The sequence below is a fragment of the Macaca mulatta genome, chromosome 6, assembly GCF_049350105.2.
Source record: "Macaca mulatta isolate MMU2019108-1 chromosome 6, T2T-MMU8v2.0, whole genome shotgun sequence".
Taxonomy (NCBI): Eukaryota; Metazoa; Chordata; class Mammalia; order Primates; family Cercopithecidae; genus Macaca; species Macaca mulatta.
In genome coordinates, this window is record NC_133411.1 from 166,342,755 (window position 1) to 166,358,444 (window position 15,690).

Consider the following 15,690-nt stretch of genomic DNA (forward strand, 5'->3'; position numbering starts at 1 on the left):
CGCACATATGTTAAATACAGCTGTTCCTTGGTATCTGCAGGAGATTGGTTCCCGGACCCTCATGGATAACGAAATCTAAGGACGGCCAAATCCCTTATATAAAATGGTATAGTATTTGCATATAACCTACTATATCCTCCCATAGACTTTAAATCATCTCCAGATTTTTATAATACCTAATACAATGTAAACACTGTGTAACTCATTGTTATACTGTATTTTAAAATTGTATTACTTTTTATAGTTGTACTTTTTTTTTTTTTCCAAACATTTCAATCTGCTGTTGGTTGAATCCATGGATTTGAAACCCACAGATAGGGAGGGCCGACTGTATTCAGTAACTGTTACCTTCCATCATGGTTATTAATCCTCCATCTCTCCGAGAGAACCTCAAAATTGAGGTAGGGATCAATGAGAGAATAAGAGTGGGATCCTTTTATGTACTGGGAAGCACTAATGAATATGAGATGTGGTATCACGCAGGGTTCTGGAATCAGAAAGCACACCCAACCCTATCCCTGGCTGTGCCTACCTACCCAGCCCAAGAGACCTTAGGCAAGTGTCTCCCCTCTTTAAAGTATGATCCCTTGCCTTAACAAGATGAGGAGGTGAGCAGAGGCTCTCAGCTGTCTTCTATATTCAGTAGAGTAGGATGAGAAGAAACACCGAAGAATCTCAGGATTTAATAAGCAGCCTGCGTCCAGGTGCAAAGACACACAGCCCCCTCTGCTGGTCATAGGAAAACACAGGCTTTGCTGTGGCTCCGGGTCCACCATGATGGCTTTATAGGCTGAACTCATGGTCCTTGTGGGAACTCTTTCTGGAGTCCACATCATGAATCTTATCTAATCTGAGCAGCAGGACATTACAACAAACACGCAATAAAGAGTTGCCAAACCAGATAACATTGCAAATGACAAACGATTCATTTTAATTAAATACAAACAAGGAAAAAAGGCACCATGGCCCATTCAAGTATTTTGCATAGATGTACAAATATTGTAAACAATTAATAGGTGGACAAGAGAGAAGAAGATCTGTTTTCCGTGAACAATCTCCAAATAAAAAGAAAATTCACATTGCCCTGGATCCCAGACACATACGGACGCACAGTGGACGGTGTGAGAGGATGTGGGGGGGGTGACTTTGGAAGTGTGGGCTTGGATTCTACAGAACCTCTCCTTCGCAGGCTTCCCTCAGGAAGGGGACCTTTCCAGTTGGTGTTCCCATGGCTTTCTTGGGTGTCCAGCAGAGCTGTTATACACGTGGTTAACACGATGACTGACTTTGGAACTGGTCCCCAGTTTTCAAATTGCAAGTCTTCCATACCTTCTGTCAAATAGGAATAAATTAGGAAGTAGGCAGGGAGCGACTTTATTGGAAAGGCCTATTGCAGGAGGTAGTGAGGGGCTATTGCTTCATGGGGAAGGGTCTATGGCAGTACAAAAAACTCTCCAACCAGAAAATCAGCAAGTCTCAGACCTTAAGATCTGCAAGTGTCTCAGAGCGGGGGCAGAAAAGGGCTTTACTTTTATAGGGAGAAGCCAGCAAGGCAGAGAGGAACCTATGGCTAGCAGGCAGTTACAAGATGGAGCCAGGTGCCCAGGCTAAAGCTTCTACAGAGACAGGGAGATAGGGCACTAAATCCCTTGAGGTTTGTTTTAGAGATGGCTCCAAGGCCTGTAAAAAAAAAAAAAAATTATTGGGTTGTAAAACTAGCAGGAGGTTAATTTCACTTTTAAAAAGATTTGCCTACATCTCCATCTGCACAAAGAGCTTGTAACTCACTAACCCAAACTTGAGTTAAGTTTCCCTCCTCCCCACCAACCCTGGACTTTGACCCACCCTCAGCCTGAGCCAGCAAACAGCCCCTCCCCTGGGGAAAAAAAAAGGCTGGGCACAAAGTCATTCCCTGAACATGGCTCTTTCTAGCCATGTTAATTCTTCCAATAAAAGAAAAGGCCTTTTCTGCCTGGGCTTTGAGACACTTGCAGATCTTGCCATCGGTGGGTCTGAGCCTTGTCACAATTCCCATAAGGCCCCTTCCTCTCCCCTTTGCAATATTCCCTTTCCCCTTCTGCAATCGTGCTTTGGAATAAGGTCTCTCCTTCCCTAAGCCCAGATTTATTTGTATTTGACACCTCAAAACAGCGTACTGGGCACTGGAGAGAAAAGGGGATGCACAATGGCCAGTCTTCCTCCTGGGCAGCCTTCCTCAATAGAGCCAGGAGTGAAGAAGCATCAGTAGAACTGGTTGCCGAAAGTCTATCAAATTCCAAAACATTCCACCATCTTCTAGTTCACAGTACAACTTTATGGGATGGAGGTGATAGGAAAATAATAAAACAAAACAAAAAGCAAGAAAACAACAACCCAGGCCTCTTTCTGGTGTGGTTTCAGGGAGGGTGGACTGCAGGTTCAGCCGGATCACGCAGTCATTATGACTGTGGCGCTGTCACTTCAGAGCCATCTACCTCCTGATGTGAGGGAGAAAGGCTGGAGAAGCCACGGGAACCTCTGCGAGGCATGGGGTTGGGTTTTGAGGATGTTGCTTGTTTGTTTTGCAGGGGGGTTAAGGGGGATGTTTTCACCTTTACTTTCCAGGAACCAAAGCCTTGAGGCAGAGGGTGGCACATTTAAATAAAAGATTGTCTCCTGACTTAATCAGGCCACAGGAAAGGTGGGGAATGGATCTCCGGAGCAAGGATGGCCCACGGCAGGGAGATGGGGAACCTGTATCACCGCCACCCTGAGGGAAGAGAAACTCATTTTCCTGAGATCTTTCTAAACCCAACCCAGGCTTTTCCCCCAGGGATACAGCCCGTATTTTCCACTTATTTCCAAACCCAAGAACATCCAAGAAGCACCTATTGTATGAAGAGAACTCTAAGGAGGCCCTGGAGTGGTGAATCAGAAGCTCAGCCTCAGCCTTGCAGTGAGGTTTTCAAGAGCAAACAATTGCTCATGGCAGGACAGGAGGAGGCCCCAGAAAAGCCTCAGAGGAGTGAGAGTCAAGCCAGCTCCTGTCCAGAGAACTACCCAGCACCTTTGTGGGGTGGGAGTCAATCTCCCAGAAAACATCTCCAGGCGCTTTGCAAAAACCGTCCTATCTAGCACAGCACCACGTGGCCCTCCCTCCCTGCCGCAGGGAAGACAGGAGCCCCCGCAGAGCCCCTCACCTGCTCAGAGCTCTCTTTCTGTGAGGGTCAGGTAAGGGCAGTGACCAGACAGAGAACAAAAGGCAGTGAATGACAAAAAGCTGAGCTGAGGAAGAGGCTCCCAGCTCTGACTGTTCCAGCCCAGCTGCTGCTGGCTGCCTCCTCCAGTGATCTCAGGCAGCTCCCAGAAATGGGTCCGTTCTCTGCTCAGAAGGCAACGGTCCAGCCCGAAGTCAATGACCAGCCACTAGGGCAGGCTGGCTCCCTCGTGTGTACTTTGTAAATAGCTGGGCTTCCTAAGGGGGGACCTCACTAGATTTAGCTCAGAGTTACGGAGGAAGACCCCCACCCTGCTGAGGTCACAAAACACAATGAAAAATAAACATATGACCACATGGCCATGCCCCAAGTCTACTCTGGTCACACTCCTGAGAGCCAACGCGGGAAATCCAGTGGCCGACTGTGACAGAGGACTCTGACTTGTAGGTCACAAGCACCTGTTCACCAGAAGGTCAGGACTGCTGAGGGTTTGCCCACCAAAGCACCACACTTAGAAGGGGAATGAGAGGGGAAGAAAGAGAGAAAAACATGGGGCACCAGGAAAGTGCAGCAGAAAAAACAGAAAGCAACTAAAAATTATCCAGAGTCAGGAGTCGCAACCTTTGGCATCACGACTCAGAGGAAGCCCAAGCCCAGGCTCCTCTTGTTGTCTACACTGCCTATGAATAGTACCTGTCTGAGTCAGAGTGACCCGTGTGAATACGGGGATGCAGGGGTTTGGGGAGAGGTGGGAGGGGACTTGGCTTGTCACATGCAGCCATACAGCCAGAAGCCGTTCCCTCAACCAAGCCCTGGACAGAGCCACAGCAGTGGCTGGCTTGACCCTTCTTTAATCCCTAAAAGCTAAAAGGAGTGGGTAAGTACCAGCCTCTGTCCAGCCCGGGACCTCTGAGGAGAGCAGAAGCAATGGGAAGCTCTTTTGCGTGCCCTACACCCCAGGAGTGAATGGATGAGCTGGCCTGAGGGGCTTGCCAGCCTTGATCATCTCCATCAGCACCTCGGGGCTAGGAGTCTGGAGGAGAAGCTGCCATTCACCCTCCTCTCCTCTCCCCTCCCTACCTGGGGCTGTATATTGCACAAAACAACACCTAGAAGCCATTGGATCGTAGTCCCTCTGGGCTTCCAAGGAAGCCGAGGAGGCACTGAGTCAACAAGGAGATTTTTGGAGATGTGGAGGTTCCTGGAGGAGGGTGGGAGGAGATCAGAGGCGGCGGCCAGACATGCTTCTTCAGGGTTCCATGGCCATGCGTCCTCTGCAGTGTCCAGAGAGCTCAAGGAAAGGGAGAAGCCCCCTGGACAGGTCTAGATTTTCGAGCTAATCATCCCTCCAGCCCTCTGTGATCTGTATTCTGGAAACTGGGAAGAAAAAGAAGGGAGGGAGAGAGACATCAGCTTGATGCTAATCAGTGGGATCAAGGGGGAGTCATCCTCCTGATTTTACAAGAAGGGGTGGACAACCCACTGAGAACAAAGGCTTCTTGTGAAGTGCATCCGTGTGTCCGCTCACCCAGACCATCAGTCCTGCAAGGAGGGGTGTGGTGGATGCCACTGTCTCAAACTGACCAGTCACCCCTTCCTCTTTCCTTCTCTGCTAAGGCAACAGCACAGCCCATAGTTTTCCCGGTGCCTCATGGGAATACAGGATGGTCAGCCAGCTTCTTCACCACATCCCTTTCTGACCCAACTCCCAAGACTGGCAAACTGAGACTGTCAGCCACAGAGAAGAGGTACGAGGAGGGGCCAAGTGTGCACAGCCTCCCGCAGACCAGGTGGCTTCTACTAATGCACTGCCTTGCTCTTCACAGCAACCTGATGGGGCTGGTACTACTGCCCATCATTGCCTCTGTACAAATGAGGAAAAAGACTCAAGAGGGACTTGCTCAGGGTCCCTCCGCAGGTCACGTGCAGGGGCAGGACTGAAGCCACCGCAGCTCGGGATTCTAAGCATCAACTTTCACATGAAGCCAAAACTCCACAGTCAAGCAGGCACCAAGAAACATGAATGTTTTGCCCTTGGCTTTTGTTCTGGAAGTTCAGTCCAGACCACAAGAAGCATGAATTGCTTCGTTTTCTCAACTCTACACCTGCCCCCCTGGAGCCCTCTGGTACCAGCTTTCACTTTCGGGGCTTCCCATGGACTCACCTTTGGGGCAGGTGCTGCCAAAGGCCGGGAGTGCTGAGGGCCAGCACCAGGGGTCCGCAGTGGGGATGCACCCCCTGGCCTGGGGAGGCTCCTGCGGCCTGGCACTGGGTTCGCCGGGAGTGCCTTCTGGGGCGGCCGAGGCCTGGAGAAGTCCTGGAGAGAAAGCAACAAGCCTCACTTGAAGGCCAGAGGCCTGTTTGAAAGAAAATATCCCTGCTATCTTATGGGTCAAAATCAGATAGGAAAAGGTTATATACTGTATGGTCCCCTTTAGAAAGAAACTGTATGTATAATGTGTTTATATTCTCAAGAGGAAGTCAGGAGAGCAAGCTGGCAGTATCTATTGAAAGGACAAATAACCAGTGATGATGAGCTTTTTTTCATCTGTTTGTTGGCTGCATAAATGTCTTCTTTTGAGAAGTGTCTGTTCATATCCTTCACCCACTTTTTGATAGGGTTGTTTGTTTCTTGTAAATCTGTTTAAGTTCTTTGTAGATTGGGGATATTAGCCCTTTGTCAGATGAATAGATGGCAAAAATTTTCTCCCATTCTCTAGGTTGTCTGTTCACTCTGATGATAGTTTCTCTTGCTGTGCAGAAGCTCTTTAGTTCAATCAGATCCCATTTGTCTATTTTGGCTTTTGTTGCCATTGCTTTTGGTGTTTTAGTCATGAAGTCTTTGCCCATGCCTATGTCCTCAATGGTATTGCCTAGGTTTTCTTCTAGGGTTTTTATGGTTTTAGGTATTACATTTAAGTCTTTAATCCATCTTGAATTAATTTTTGTATAAGATGAAAGGAATGGATCCAGTTTCAGCTTTCTGCATATGGCTAGCCAGTTTTCCCAGCATCATTATTAAATAGGGGGAGTCTAGAACTAGAAATACCATTTGATTCAGCAATCCCATTACTGGGTATATACCCAAAGGATTATAAATCATTCTACTATAAAGACACATGCACACGTATGTTTATTGTGGCATTATTCACAATAGCAAAGACTTGGAACCAACCCAAATGCCCATCAGTGATAAACTGGATAAAGAAAACGTAGCACATATACACCATGGAATACTATGCAGCCATAAAAAAGGATGAGTTCTGTCCTTTACAGGGACATGGATGATGCTGGAAACCATCATTCTCAGCAAAATAACACAAGAACAGAAAACCAAACACCACATGTTCTCACTCATAAGTGGGAGTTGAACATGAAATGAGAACACATGGACACAGGGAGGAGAACATTACACACCAGGGCCTGTTGGATGGTAGGGGGCTAGGGGAGTGATCGCATTAGGAGAAATACCTAATGTAGATGGCGGATTGATGGGTGCAGTAAACCACCATGGCATGTGTATACCTATGTAACAAATCTGTTCCTTGCAGCACTATTTGTAACAGCAAAGAAACCATAAATAAGCAAAATTTCATCAGCAGAAAAATAACTAAAATTATAAAGTGACAGATGACATAGCACTTAAAAAGAATGAAGTAGGTTGACAGGGGCTGGCGTGGGGAGATGTTCAAGAGTTGTCAGGTGGAACAAACAAGCTGGGGAGGATAGCTGACATAAAATAAGTCACCATGCTCACCACCTACTAGAAATGTCTATAAACAGAAAAAAAGGAAGGATACGGACCAAATTGAAAAGAGATTATGCTGGGATGGGGTGCAAGAGGGGAGGGGTGTGGTCCAGGTGAACATTCCTTTTTTTTTTTTTTTTTTTTTTTTTGAGATGGAGTCTTGCTCTGTCCCCCGGGCTGGAGTGCAATGGCACAATCTCAGCTTACTGCAACCTCTGCCTCCCAAATTCAAACGATTCTCTTGCCTCAGCCTCCTGAGTAGTTGGGATTACAGGGGCCCACCACCATGCCTGGCTAATTTTTGTATTTTTAGTAGAGACGGGGTTTCACCATGTTGGTCAGGCTGGTCTCGAACTCTGACCTTAGGTGATCTGCCTGCCTCAGCCTCCCAAAGTGCTGGGATTACAGGCATGAGCCACCATGCCCAGCCCTCGAACATTCCATTTTTTTTTTTTTACGAGAGCATGTATGTGTATTGCCTGTTTAGATTAAAACAAAATTTAAACAAAGAAGCAGCTACATTTTGTTCATGTTGGTTGTCTATGTGTGTGGCACATTTCATGGATTCTGTCCTTGCTGTTTACTATTACCTTCATGTTCTCACCATCTCCACAAGGCTTTGCCCTGACTACCTTATTTAAAATTACAACAGCCCCACCCTGACATTCCCTGACCTTTGTATCCTAACATATCTCTTCTTTTCTTTTCGTATCACTGCCCGCCTTCCAACATATATAATTTAGTTACTTATCAAGTTGAGTTTTACTTTCTGTCTCTCCATCCCCCTCTAGAGTTGAAGCAGGGTGGGGTCTCCATCTGTTTGGTTCACTGATACATCTTCGGCTTTCAGAACAGTGTGCCTAGCATACGGTAGGTGCTCAACATGTATTAATTGATCCATGTTTTTTTTTAGGGGGAAAGAATGATGGTGCCACCCGCAGGCCCCCAAGCTGTTGGGGTTTAAGGGGAAGCCAACTGCATAGATGGGCGTTCCAGTGCCTGCTCTCCTTGACTTCCTTCCCTTCTCGAGAGGGTTACTACCACATATCAAAGTGGACAAAAGGCAAGCATGTAGAGAGGCCAGGAATAACACAAAGAGCCGAGATTTTCCCCAAGAAGCTTCACGGCATCAGAAAGGAAAGCAAATTCTTAGGGCCAAGAAGCCATGTTCTTCAGCTCCACGTAGAAGGACAATGCAACCTGCCCCCTTCACCACCACTTTCCCCAGCCCAGAATAGCTGCCAAGTTGCAGTGGTTGCTGGAAGCCAGGATAGAGACCTTCTGGGGCAGATGACAGCTGGGTGCAGATGTCAGGTTGCAACTGGTAAAGGCTGTGCTCCCAAGGAGCTGTGCCAATGAGCCACTGAGGGGCTGGTGTTTGGGCAGGAGCCTCATCAGCATGTCAGCGCTGGGCCTCCCAGCACAGCAACCAGCCAGAGGCCACATCTGTGATGATCCGACTCAGCCCTACCAGGGCCCTCGCCCCGCACTGTTTTCCTTTTTCTAAAGCAGTAACAGTCCCTCGGCTATTCTGGCCCACGCTCCCTTCCACCACAAGGGACGGCATCTCACTCGATTAGATTGCACAAGCCTGACACGGGGCATCATCCCCTGCCAAGCCTTGTTTGCAATGGATCCTCAAGTCCTGTCTATTTTCTCTTCTGCACATTTCTTATCAGCTTCACTCCATCAGCCCTGCCTACTCCCTGCTCCGAGCTTTTACCATCTTTCTTCAGGACAACCTTTCAATCTTCTAACTAGGACACCCATTTGCTTCTAGAGTGACTTTCATTTTTTAAAACTATTTTAAAAATTCAAATATAATATACACAGAAGAAGGTGAACAAATCATAAATATACAACTAGATGAATTATCACAACGTGAATACACCAAGTAATCCTCATGCAGGTCAAACAGTAGATTAACAGCTTCAGAAGCATCTATGGGCCCCTTGCAGGAACTACACCTCCCTCCTGCCTAAAGATATCCCAAACAGCGATCAATCCTTGTCAATAGAGAATTGCATCATGTCACCACTGTCCTCTTTCTATGGAATACAGACCAAAGTCCTGACCAAGGCCATGTGGCCTAGGCATAGTTGGGCTCCTCCTGGCTTTCCAGCCTCATCTCATAGCTCCTTGGGCCCCAAGAACACAAAACTTTAAGTTCCTTCAACCCGCAGGGCCCTCTCCCATGACAGAGCCTCCCTACTAGTGGGTCCTGGGACCAGGAAAGCTCCTTCGTCACTTGCCCTCACAGCCTGGTTAAGTCCTGTTCCTCCTTCATGTCTCAGCTCAAATGTCACCTCCTCAGGGAAACCTTCCTGGATTTCCCAGACTAGGTCAAATCCCCTTGTTACTCTTCTGAGCACCCTGAGCCTCTCCTTCTCAGCACGTATCGCTGTTGCAGTGACACGTATCCTGCAGTCGCTGTCCCAGCAGAATGCGAGCTCCTGGAGGCAAAGCTGCCATCTGCCTTCCTCGTCATCCCCTGGCCCAGAGTGCAGGTGCATAAGCCGGTTGAGAATAGCAGAACTGAAGAAGTGCTGAGGTTTCATCCATCACTTCTCCAGGGCGTCCATGTCCCCCAGCTAGGAAGTGGGGAATCTCTGATGGCAGACTGGAGACTGTGAGTGGCCCCAGGGCAGGAGGCTGTCTCGCTCAGCTGGGTGAGACCTGGGTTCAAGTCCTAGCTCCTCCACTCACAACTGCGCAATGTCGGGCAAGTCCCTTCAACCCCGTGAGGCCCGGCAACCTCCAAGAGAAATGAGGGCTGCGGCAACTCCCTTCTTGGAATGGCTGTGAGAAGGCAGGTGGCAGCCCAATGTCATCACAGCAACCCCCACTCGGAGCAGCTGCCTCCCACTGTTCGCTTGTAGAGAGACCCCCAACTGGGCCCTGGGGCCCAGGAGAAGCTGTACTCGGGAGCTAGCTGTGTTCTGGGGCACCTGCCACTGGCTGGGCAGCTTCCTGCACCCGGGACTCCTGCCAGCAGCCCCAGAAACGCAGGCGCAGGGTACACGCAGCCTCCACCACTTAACACACAGCTGGGTCCCCACTGTCCCTGACCCCTCCTGACCTAGGGCTCAGCACCTCGGGGTGACAGGGGTGAGGCTGGCCCCGTGTTCTCTGAACACGCCTCTAGTGTGGGTTTTTCGGAACAATAGTCTGAGTGGACTGCTAGTCCGACCCACTCCCTCCTCCCTCCGCCGGCACCCCTGCTCTCCCGTAACCCCAAGTCTCTACACGCCTGCTTTCTCCCTTTCTTTCATCTCTCTGTTAGGGACTGAACTGTGCACTCATCACTTAAAAAAAAAATCATATGCTGAACCCCTAACCCTGAGTACCTCAGAATGTGGCCGTATTTAGAGATAAGGTCTTTAAAAAGGTGATTAGGGTAGAATGAGGCCACCTAATCCAATCTGGTGTTCTCATAAGAAGAGGACAGTTGGCCACGCAGAGACACCAGGGAGGCAGGAGTGCATAGGAAAGGCCACGTGAGAACTCAGCAAGAGGGCGGCCACCTGCAAGCCACTGAGAGACGCTTCAGAAGTCAACCCTGCCAGCACCTTGACCTTGGACTCCTAGCCTCCAGAACTGTGAGAAAATAGGTGTCTGTTTTGAAGTCAGCCAGTGTGCAGTACTCTGTTAGAGCACCCCCAGCACACGACTACACTCTCCACCTCTCCTCTCTCCACTCCTCCCCTCTCTTGCTTTTTTCCTTTCTTCCTTCCCTCTCTCTCCTTGTCAATCTTCCCTCTCTCTTTCTGCACGGATTTCTCCATTCTACCGCGGCCCCACACAAAAGGAAGGGGAGAGCAGCTGTTTCACAGCAGAGAAACAGAATGGATGCCCTCAGCTCTCCCAAGCTGTCCCACTGCCACACATCCTAAGGACCCTCCAAAGCCTGCAGCCAACCCCAGAGTCCTTAGGGTCAGAGACAGCTTGGGTTGCATGGACCCCTCTGGACCACACCCGAGGAAAGGAAAGCAGTCTCAGTTGAGAGGTCACCCCCAAAACACACAGGCCAGTTCCGGAAGGCAACCCGCCCAGCCGCCACCCAGGAAACACCTGTGTCTGCACGGGGGGATCTCCTGCAGAAGGTGTGGTCGGAGCCATCAGAGCACACACACGCAGTGGGAACAGGCTGCAGGGCAGGCTCTGCTTCCATGAGCACCAGGCCTGGGGGCAGAGAATCTGGACCCCACTCTCACCTCCCAGAGGCACCTGCCCCCTTGGGATGGGCAAGGCATCAGGGCACATCCCTGGGTAAGACTTTCCCATCAGTAGAAGGTACCAACAGGTACAATTTGGTGGGAAGTGTACTCTGGTGAGAAAAATACAGTCCCATCAGCCTCAGACTTGAGGAATCAGAGTAGGCTTCCCGGGAGAAGCGGCATCTAGGAGCAGATCTGAGGACGAGCAGGAGCTGGCCCCGCCAAGGCAGAAGGAGTGTATCAGGCAGAACAAGCAGCATTGGCAAAGACCTAGCAGGCAGACGAGCATGGGGAACTGACAGAAGTTCATTTGGGGTGGAAGGTGGGTAGTGGCTTGTCATAAAATAGGCCAATCTGGGAGAAAATGTCACGTGGTTTAGGAGCTGCCTGGAGAGTCTGTTTCCCCACGTTAATTGCTCTAACCCGCTGTGCGCCCCCCGTATTGACCGAATTGCAGAAAAGGCAGTCAGCTCATGACCCCACAAGTTTCACCTTCCCCACCTTTGCCATTACCCAGTGAAAGTGGCCTTAAAAGCAATGTTCCCAGCCCAAGGCTGCTGACAATCCACTTACCTGGGAAAGGATGCAGTTTGGTGCGGGGGGAATTGGCCGGCTTGGAGGAGGCCTCCTGGATGACTCCGTCCTCTCTATTTGAGACCCGGGCCCTGGGGAGTTCCTGGCGGCCCTGCTCAGGTGTGCTGGCAGTGGTGCAGGTGGGGACCCACCGCGCAGATAATCTGGGGGGGGCCGGGGAGGAGGCTGGGAGGGCTTCCGCAGGATTTCAGGAGTGTTGATTACCTGTATGCACAAGTCAAGGAACACCTGAGACAAGAAATCACTCGGGCTGCCCTTGTGTGTCTCTTTGAGATAAACCAGAGCCCAAAGGGAGAACAGACACACCCATCTATCAACCGCCCGAGGATCCCAGAGGTCAGATGCAACCTTTAAAGTCATTAGGGGAAGTCAGAACCAAATAACATGTCTCTCCAGCCAATAAAAGGGCTTTTATTACCAATCCATGGGCCCATAGAGGCTCTTAGAAAAATACAGCATGACCGTGAGGGATAAAGGAAAAGTAGCCAAGTTCAGTGGTGCAAAGCTCTTACCTTTCGCTTGCCCTGGGGCGTCTGCAGCTTGAAAGTTGGGTTGGCATGACCAGTCCCGCTGTTCTGAGACACCCTGAAGGGACAACTAGAAACAAGAAATGGGGGAGGAGAAGAAAGGGGCAGATGTTCAGCAGGGGACAGTGGCTGAGTTCCCTTTGACGCAAGCAGGGCCAGCAAGCAGCTAAATCTTCCCCAAGTCTGCTCTGGAGGGAGTGGGATTGGTCTTCTCAAACCACGTCTTCCTAAGTAGGGAAACGTGTGGCCAATGGAGAACTCTCAAGGAAACAGAGTTGGCCTTATACAAAGCAGAGCTCTCTCCACACCTTCTCTTCACCCTTTTAAGATCCTTCCCCTCTGAGGAGACACAAGGGTGTCACAAGCCATCAACCAATCCCAATCAGGCACAGACCCACAGACCCTAGGACTTAAAATCCCCTCCAGAACAAGCATTATTTAATAGGTGATTCAGAGACTGTACATCTTCCATATCCAAAATAATAAATCACTTTTTAAATGGACACCAAAAGCGAGCAGGAGTAGCTATTCTTATATCAGATGAAACAAACTTTAAAGCAACAGTGGTTAAAAAGACAAAGAGGGGGCCAGGCATGGTGGCTCACGCCTGTAATCCCAGCACTTTAGGAGGCCGAAGCGGGCAGATCACCTGAGGTCAGGAGTTTGAGACCAGCCTGGCCAACATGGTGAAACCCCATCTCTACTAAAAATACAAAAAATTAGCTGGGTATGGTGGCGTGCACCTCTAGTCTCAGCTACTCAAGAGGCTGAGGCAGGAGAATCGCTTGAACCCAGGAGACAGAGGTTGCAGTGAACCAAGATTGCACCACTGCATTCCAGCCTGGGCAACAAGAGCGAAACTTCATCTCGAAAATAAATAAATAAAATAACATGGGGAACAAATCAAGTAGATAAAGGATGGCAAATAGATTTTATTTTATATTTCAGCTTGATTTGGTTGGGGATATTCTGCTGAGAAGAACTCAGGAGTGATGACCAGAATCAGTAGAGTACTTATAATAAGACCAACTAGTAATGCCTGTCACAGTCACAGCAGGGGAGAGGGCAGCGTGTTCCTTGCATTTGTCTTCCCTGAATTAGACCCACTGTCACCAACACTTTTGCTAAGTACCATTTATGGAGACCTTTGTGACCCATAAATTGACCCTGAGTCCTCCATGGAACCCTGTCATACCAGAACTGTTGCCTCAGCTTGGAAGGGAGAGCTGAGGGCTTGAGTTGGCCTAGTTTGTTGTTCTGTCTGCAGCAGTAGTACATCAGCATGAGGACCGCCAGCACGAAGATGGCCACCAACACTCCAGCTACCACAGGACCCACACCTTCCAGAAACAGAACCCAAGTGGGAGATTTAGAAGCTGTCTGGGCTACAGCAGATTTCAAAATAAGTATTCCTGCTTCTTCTTCAGGCATTTGATTTGCATTTAATTTGTATTACTTACTTTAACTTATAAATTATAATTAAAAGCACACATTATGGGCCAGGCACAGTGGCTCACGCCTGTAATCCCAGCACTTTGGGAGGCCATGGTGAGCGAATCACAAAGTCAAGAGGTCAAGACCATCCTGGCCAACATGGTGAAACCTCATCTCTACTAAAAATACAAAAATTAGCTGGGCGTGGTGGCACTCGCTTGTAGTCCCAGCTACTCAGGAGGCTGAGGCAAGAGAATCGCTTGAACCTGGGAGGCGGAGGTTGCAGTGAGCAGAGATTGTGCCACTGCACTCCAGCTGGCAACAGAGTGAGACTCCGTCTCAAAAAAAAAACCACACACATTATGTACCACTGGGAAGTCACTAATGTTAGCTCAAAGAGCCAAGTCAACTTGTTTTGCACAGACTCTACAGTACAAAGCTTCTATAGCCACTTCTACTTAATTGAAGAGGTCCCTTTTCAGGCAAGCAGTTCAAGCTCTGTTACAATTTGCCACTAGTTTTTAGCCTGAATCATGATTTTCCTGAACACAAAGGAACCAACACAAAATACAAAAAGACTTGGCCAGGCGTGCTGGCTCATGCTTTGAGAGCTTTGAGAGGCTGAGGTGGGCAGATCACTTGAGGTCAGGTGTTCGAGACCAGCCTGGCCAACATTGTGAAATCCTGTCTCTACTAAAAATACAAAAATTATCCAGATGTGGTGGCAGGCACCTGTAATCCCAGCTACTCAGGTGGCTGAAGCAGAAGAATCGCTTGAACCCGGGAGGCGGAGGTTGCAGTGAGTCGTGATCACACCACTGTACTCCAGCCAGGGTGACAGAGCAAGACTCCCGAGTAGCTGGGACTACAGGCGCCCGCCACCACACCTGACTAATTTTTTGTATTTTTAGTAGAGACAGGGTTTCACGTGTTAGCCAAGATGGTCTCGATCTCCTAACCTTGTGATCCACCTGCCTCAGCCTCCCAAAGTGCTGGGATTATAGGCATGAGCTACCGCACCCTACCCAAAAAAAAAAAAAAAAAAAAAAAAAAAAAAAAAAAGAACAAAGCAGCAAAAAGACTCAGACAGATTTAAGACTAGAACTCTCACCCATAATCCATAACTTAACATTTGGTTTCATCAAAACTACCCCAATATTCTCTCAAGTGGTTAATGTAAATATACAGAATATATTTGTACTAACAAAATACTGCTTTTATCAGTTTTACATATTGGGATTTCTTCCTTGAAAGATTTTGGTGCTTTTTTTTTTTAAGTTCTTTGTTATTATTATTTTTTTAAATCTTTAGAAACCACAGTGCTAGAATCCTTGAGAGATCCACTAAAATACTACAAAACTTTTCTGAGAGTCTGGTTCCCCATTTTAACTTGTGTCCATTAGAGGAAATCTAAACTACCATAATGTGTGCCAGGTTCATGATGATTTTTAAGTGCCCAAAAAGAAATATTCACCACGTTCCCTAAAAAGAATGGGAACATTCAATGACCTACACAGTCTCTCTTACTCTCATTCTACTAAGCAGACTCCCCCTCCTCAGTAGAAAGGATGGGAGAAGAGAGACTGAACCGTGACCCCACACCACACTACGGGCAGTCGCTCCTCTCTCTTGGTCTCTCTTTATCCTGATTTCCTCTCTGCAAAATCAGGACAATGAAGCTGACTCAGTGTGGATGCTCTGCAACATGCCACCTGCCCCTGAAACCCGCTCTTCTCACAAAAGCGGGCAGTGGCCCCAGCAGGGCTGGCACTCACTCTCAGGGGGCATGGGCCCACTGTCGATGCTGCCCCCGTGCCCCGGTGTGTTGCAGAAGGGCGGGGCCCAGCCCGGCAGGCAGTGGCAATTCTGGTTGTTGTTACAGACCTAGAGTGAAGAAAGGGTAGAGGCATCAGCACCCCAGAGAGCATCACCACCCACAGGGCCTGCCCTCATGACGTCCCCATGACACAAAG

At 48.9% G+C, this 15,690-nt stretch overlaps 1 protein-coding gene across 2 annotated transcripts in view; it reads right to left on the minus strand.

Moving 5' to 3' along the window:
- Window positions 1–907: 907 nt before the first annotated feature.
- The window catches only part of ADAM19 (ADAM metallopeptidase domain 19), a 98,571-nt gene continuing 83,788 nt past the window's right edge, over window positions 908–15,690 (minus strand). The window contains exons 18-23 of one of the 2 annotated variants that reach the window (XM_001105246.5): window positions 15,493–15,601; window positions 13,479–13,623; window positions 12,269–12,353; window positions 11,736–11,960; window positions 5,362–5,514; window positions 908–4,574 (exon numbers count right to left, since the gene is read on the minus strand). In XM_001105246.5, the coding sequence (XP_001105246.3) occupies window positions 4,521–4,574; window positions 5,362–5,514; window positions 11,736–11,960; window positions 12,269–12,353; window positions 13,479–13,623; window positions 15,493–15,601 (771 nt within the window). In that variant the 3' untranslated portion in view covers window positions 908–4,520. Of the gene's footprint in view, window positions 4,575–5,060; window positions 5,515–11,735; window positions 11,961–12,268; window positions 12,354–13,478; window positions 13,624–15,492; window positions 15,602–15,690 lie in introns of those variants that run through there. The other variant, XM_015141319.3, reaches the window with a different exon arrangement.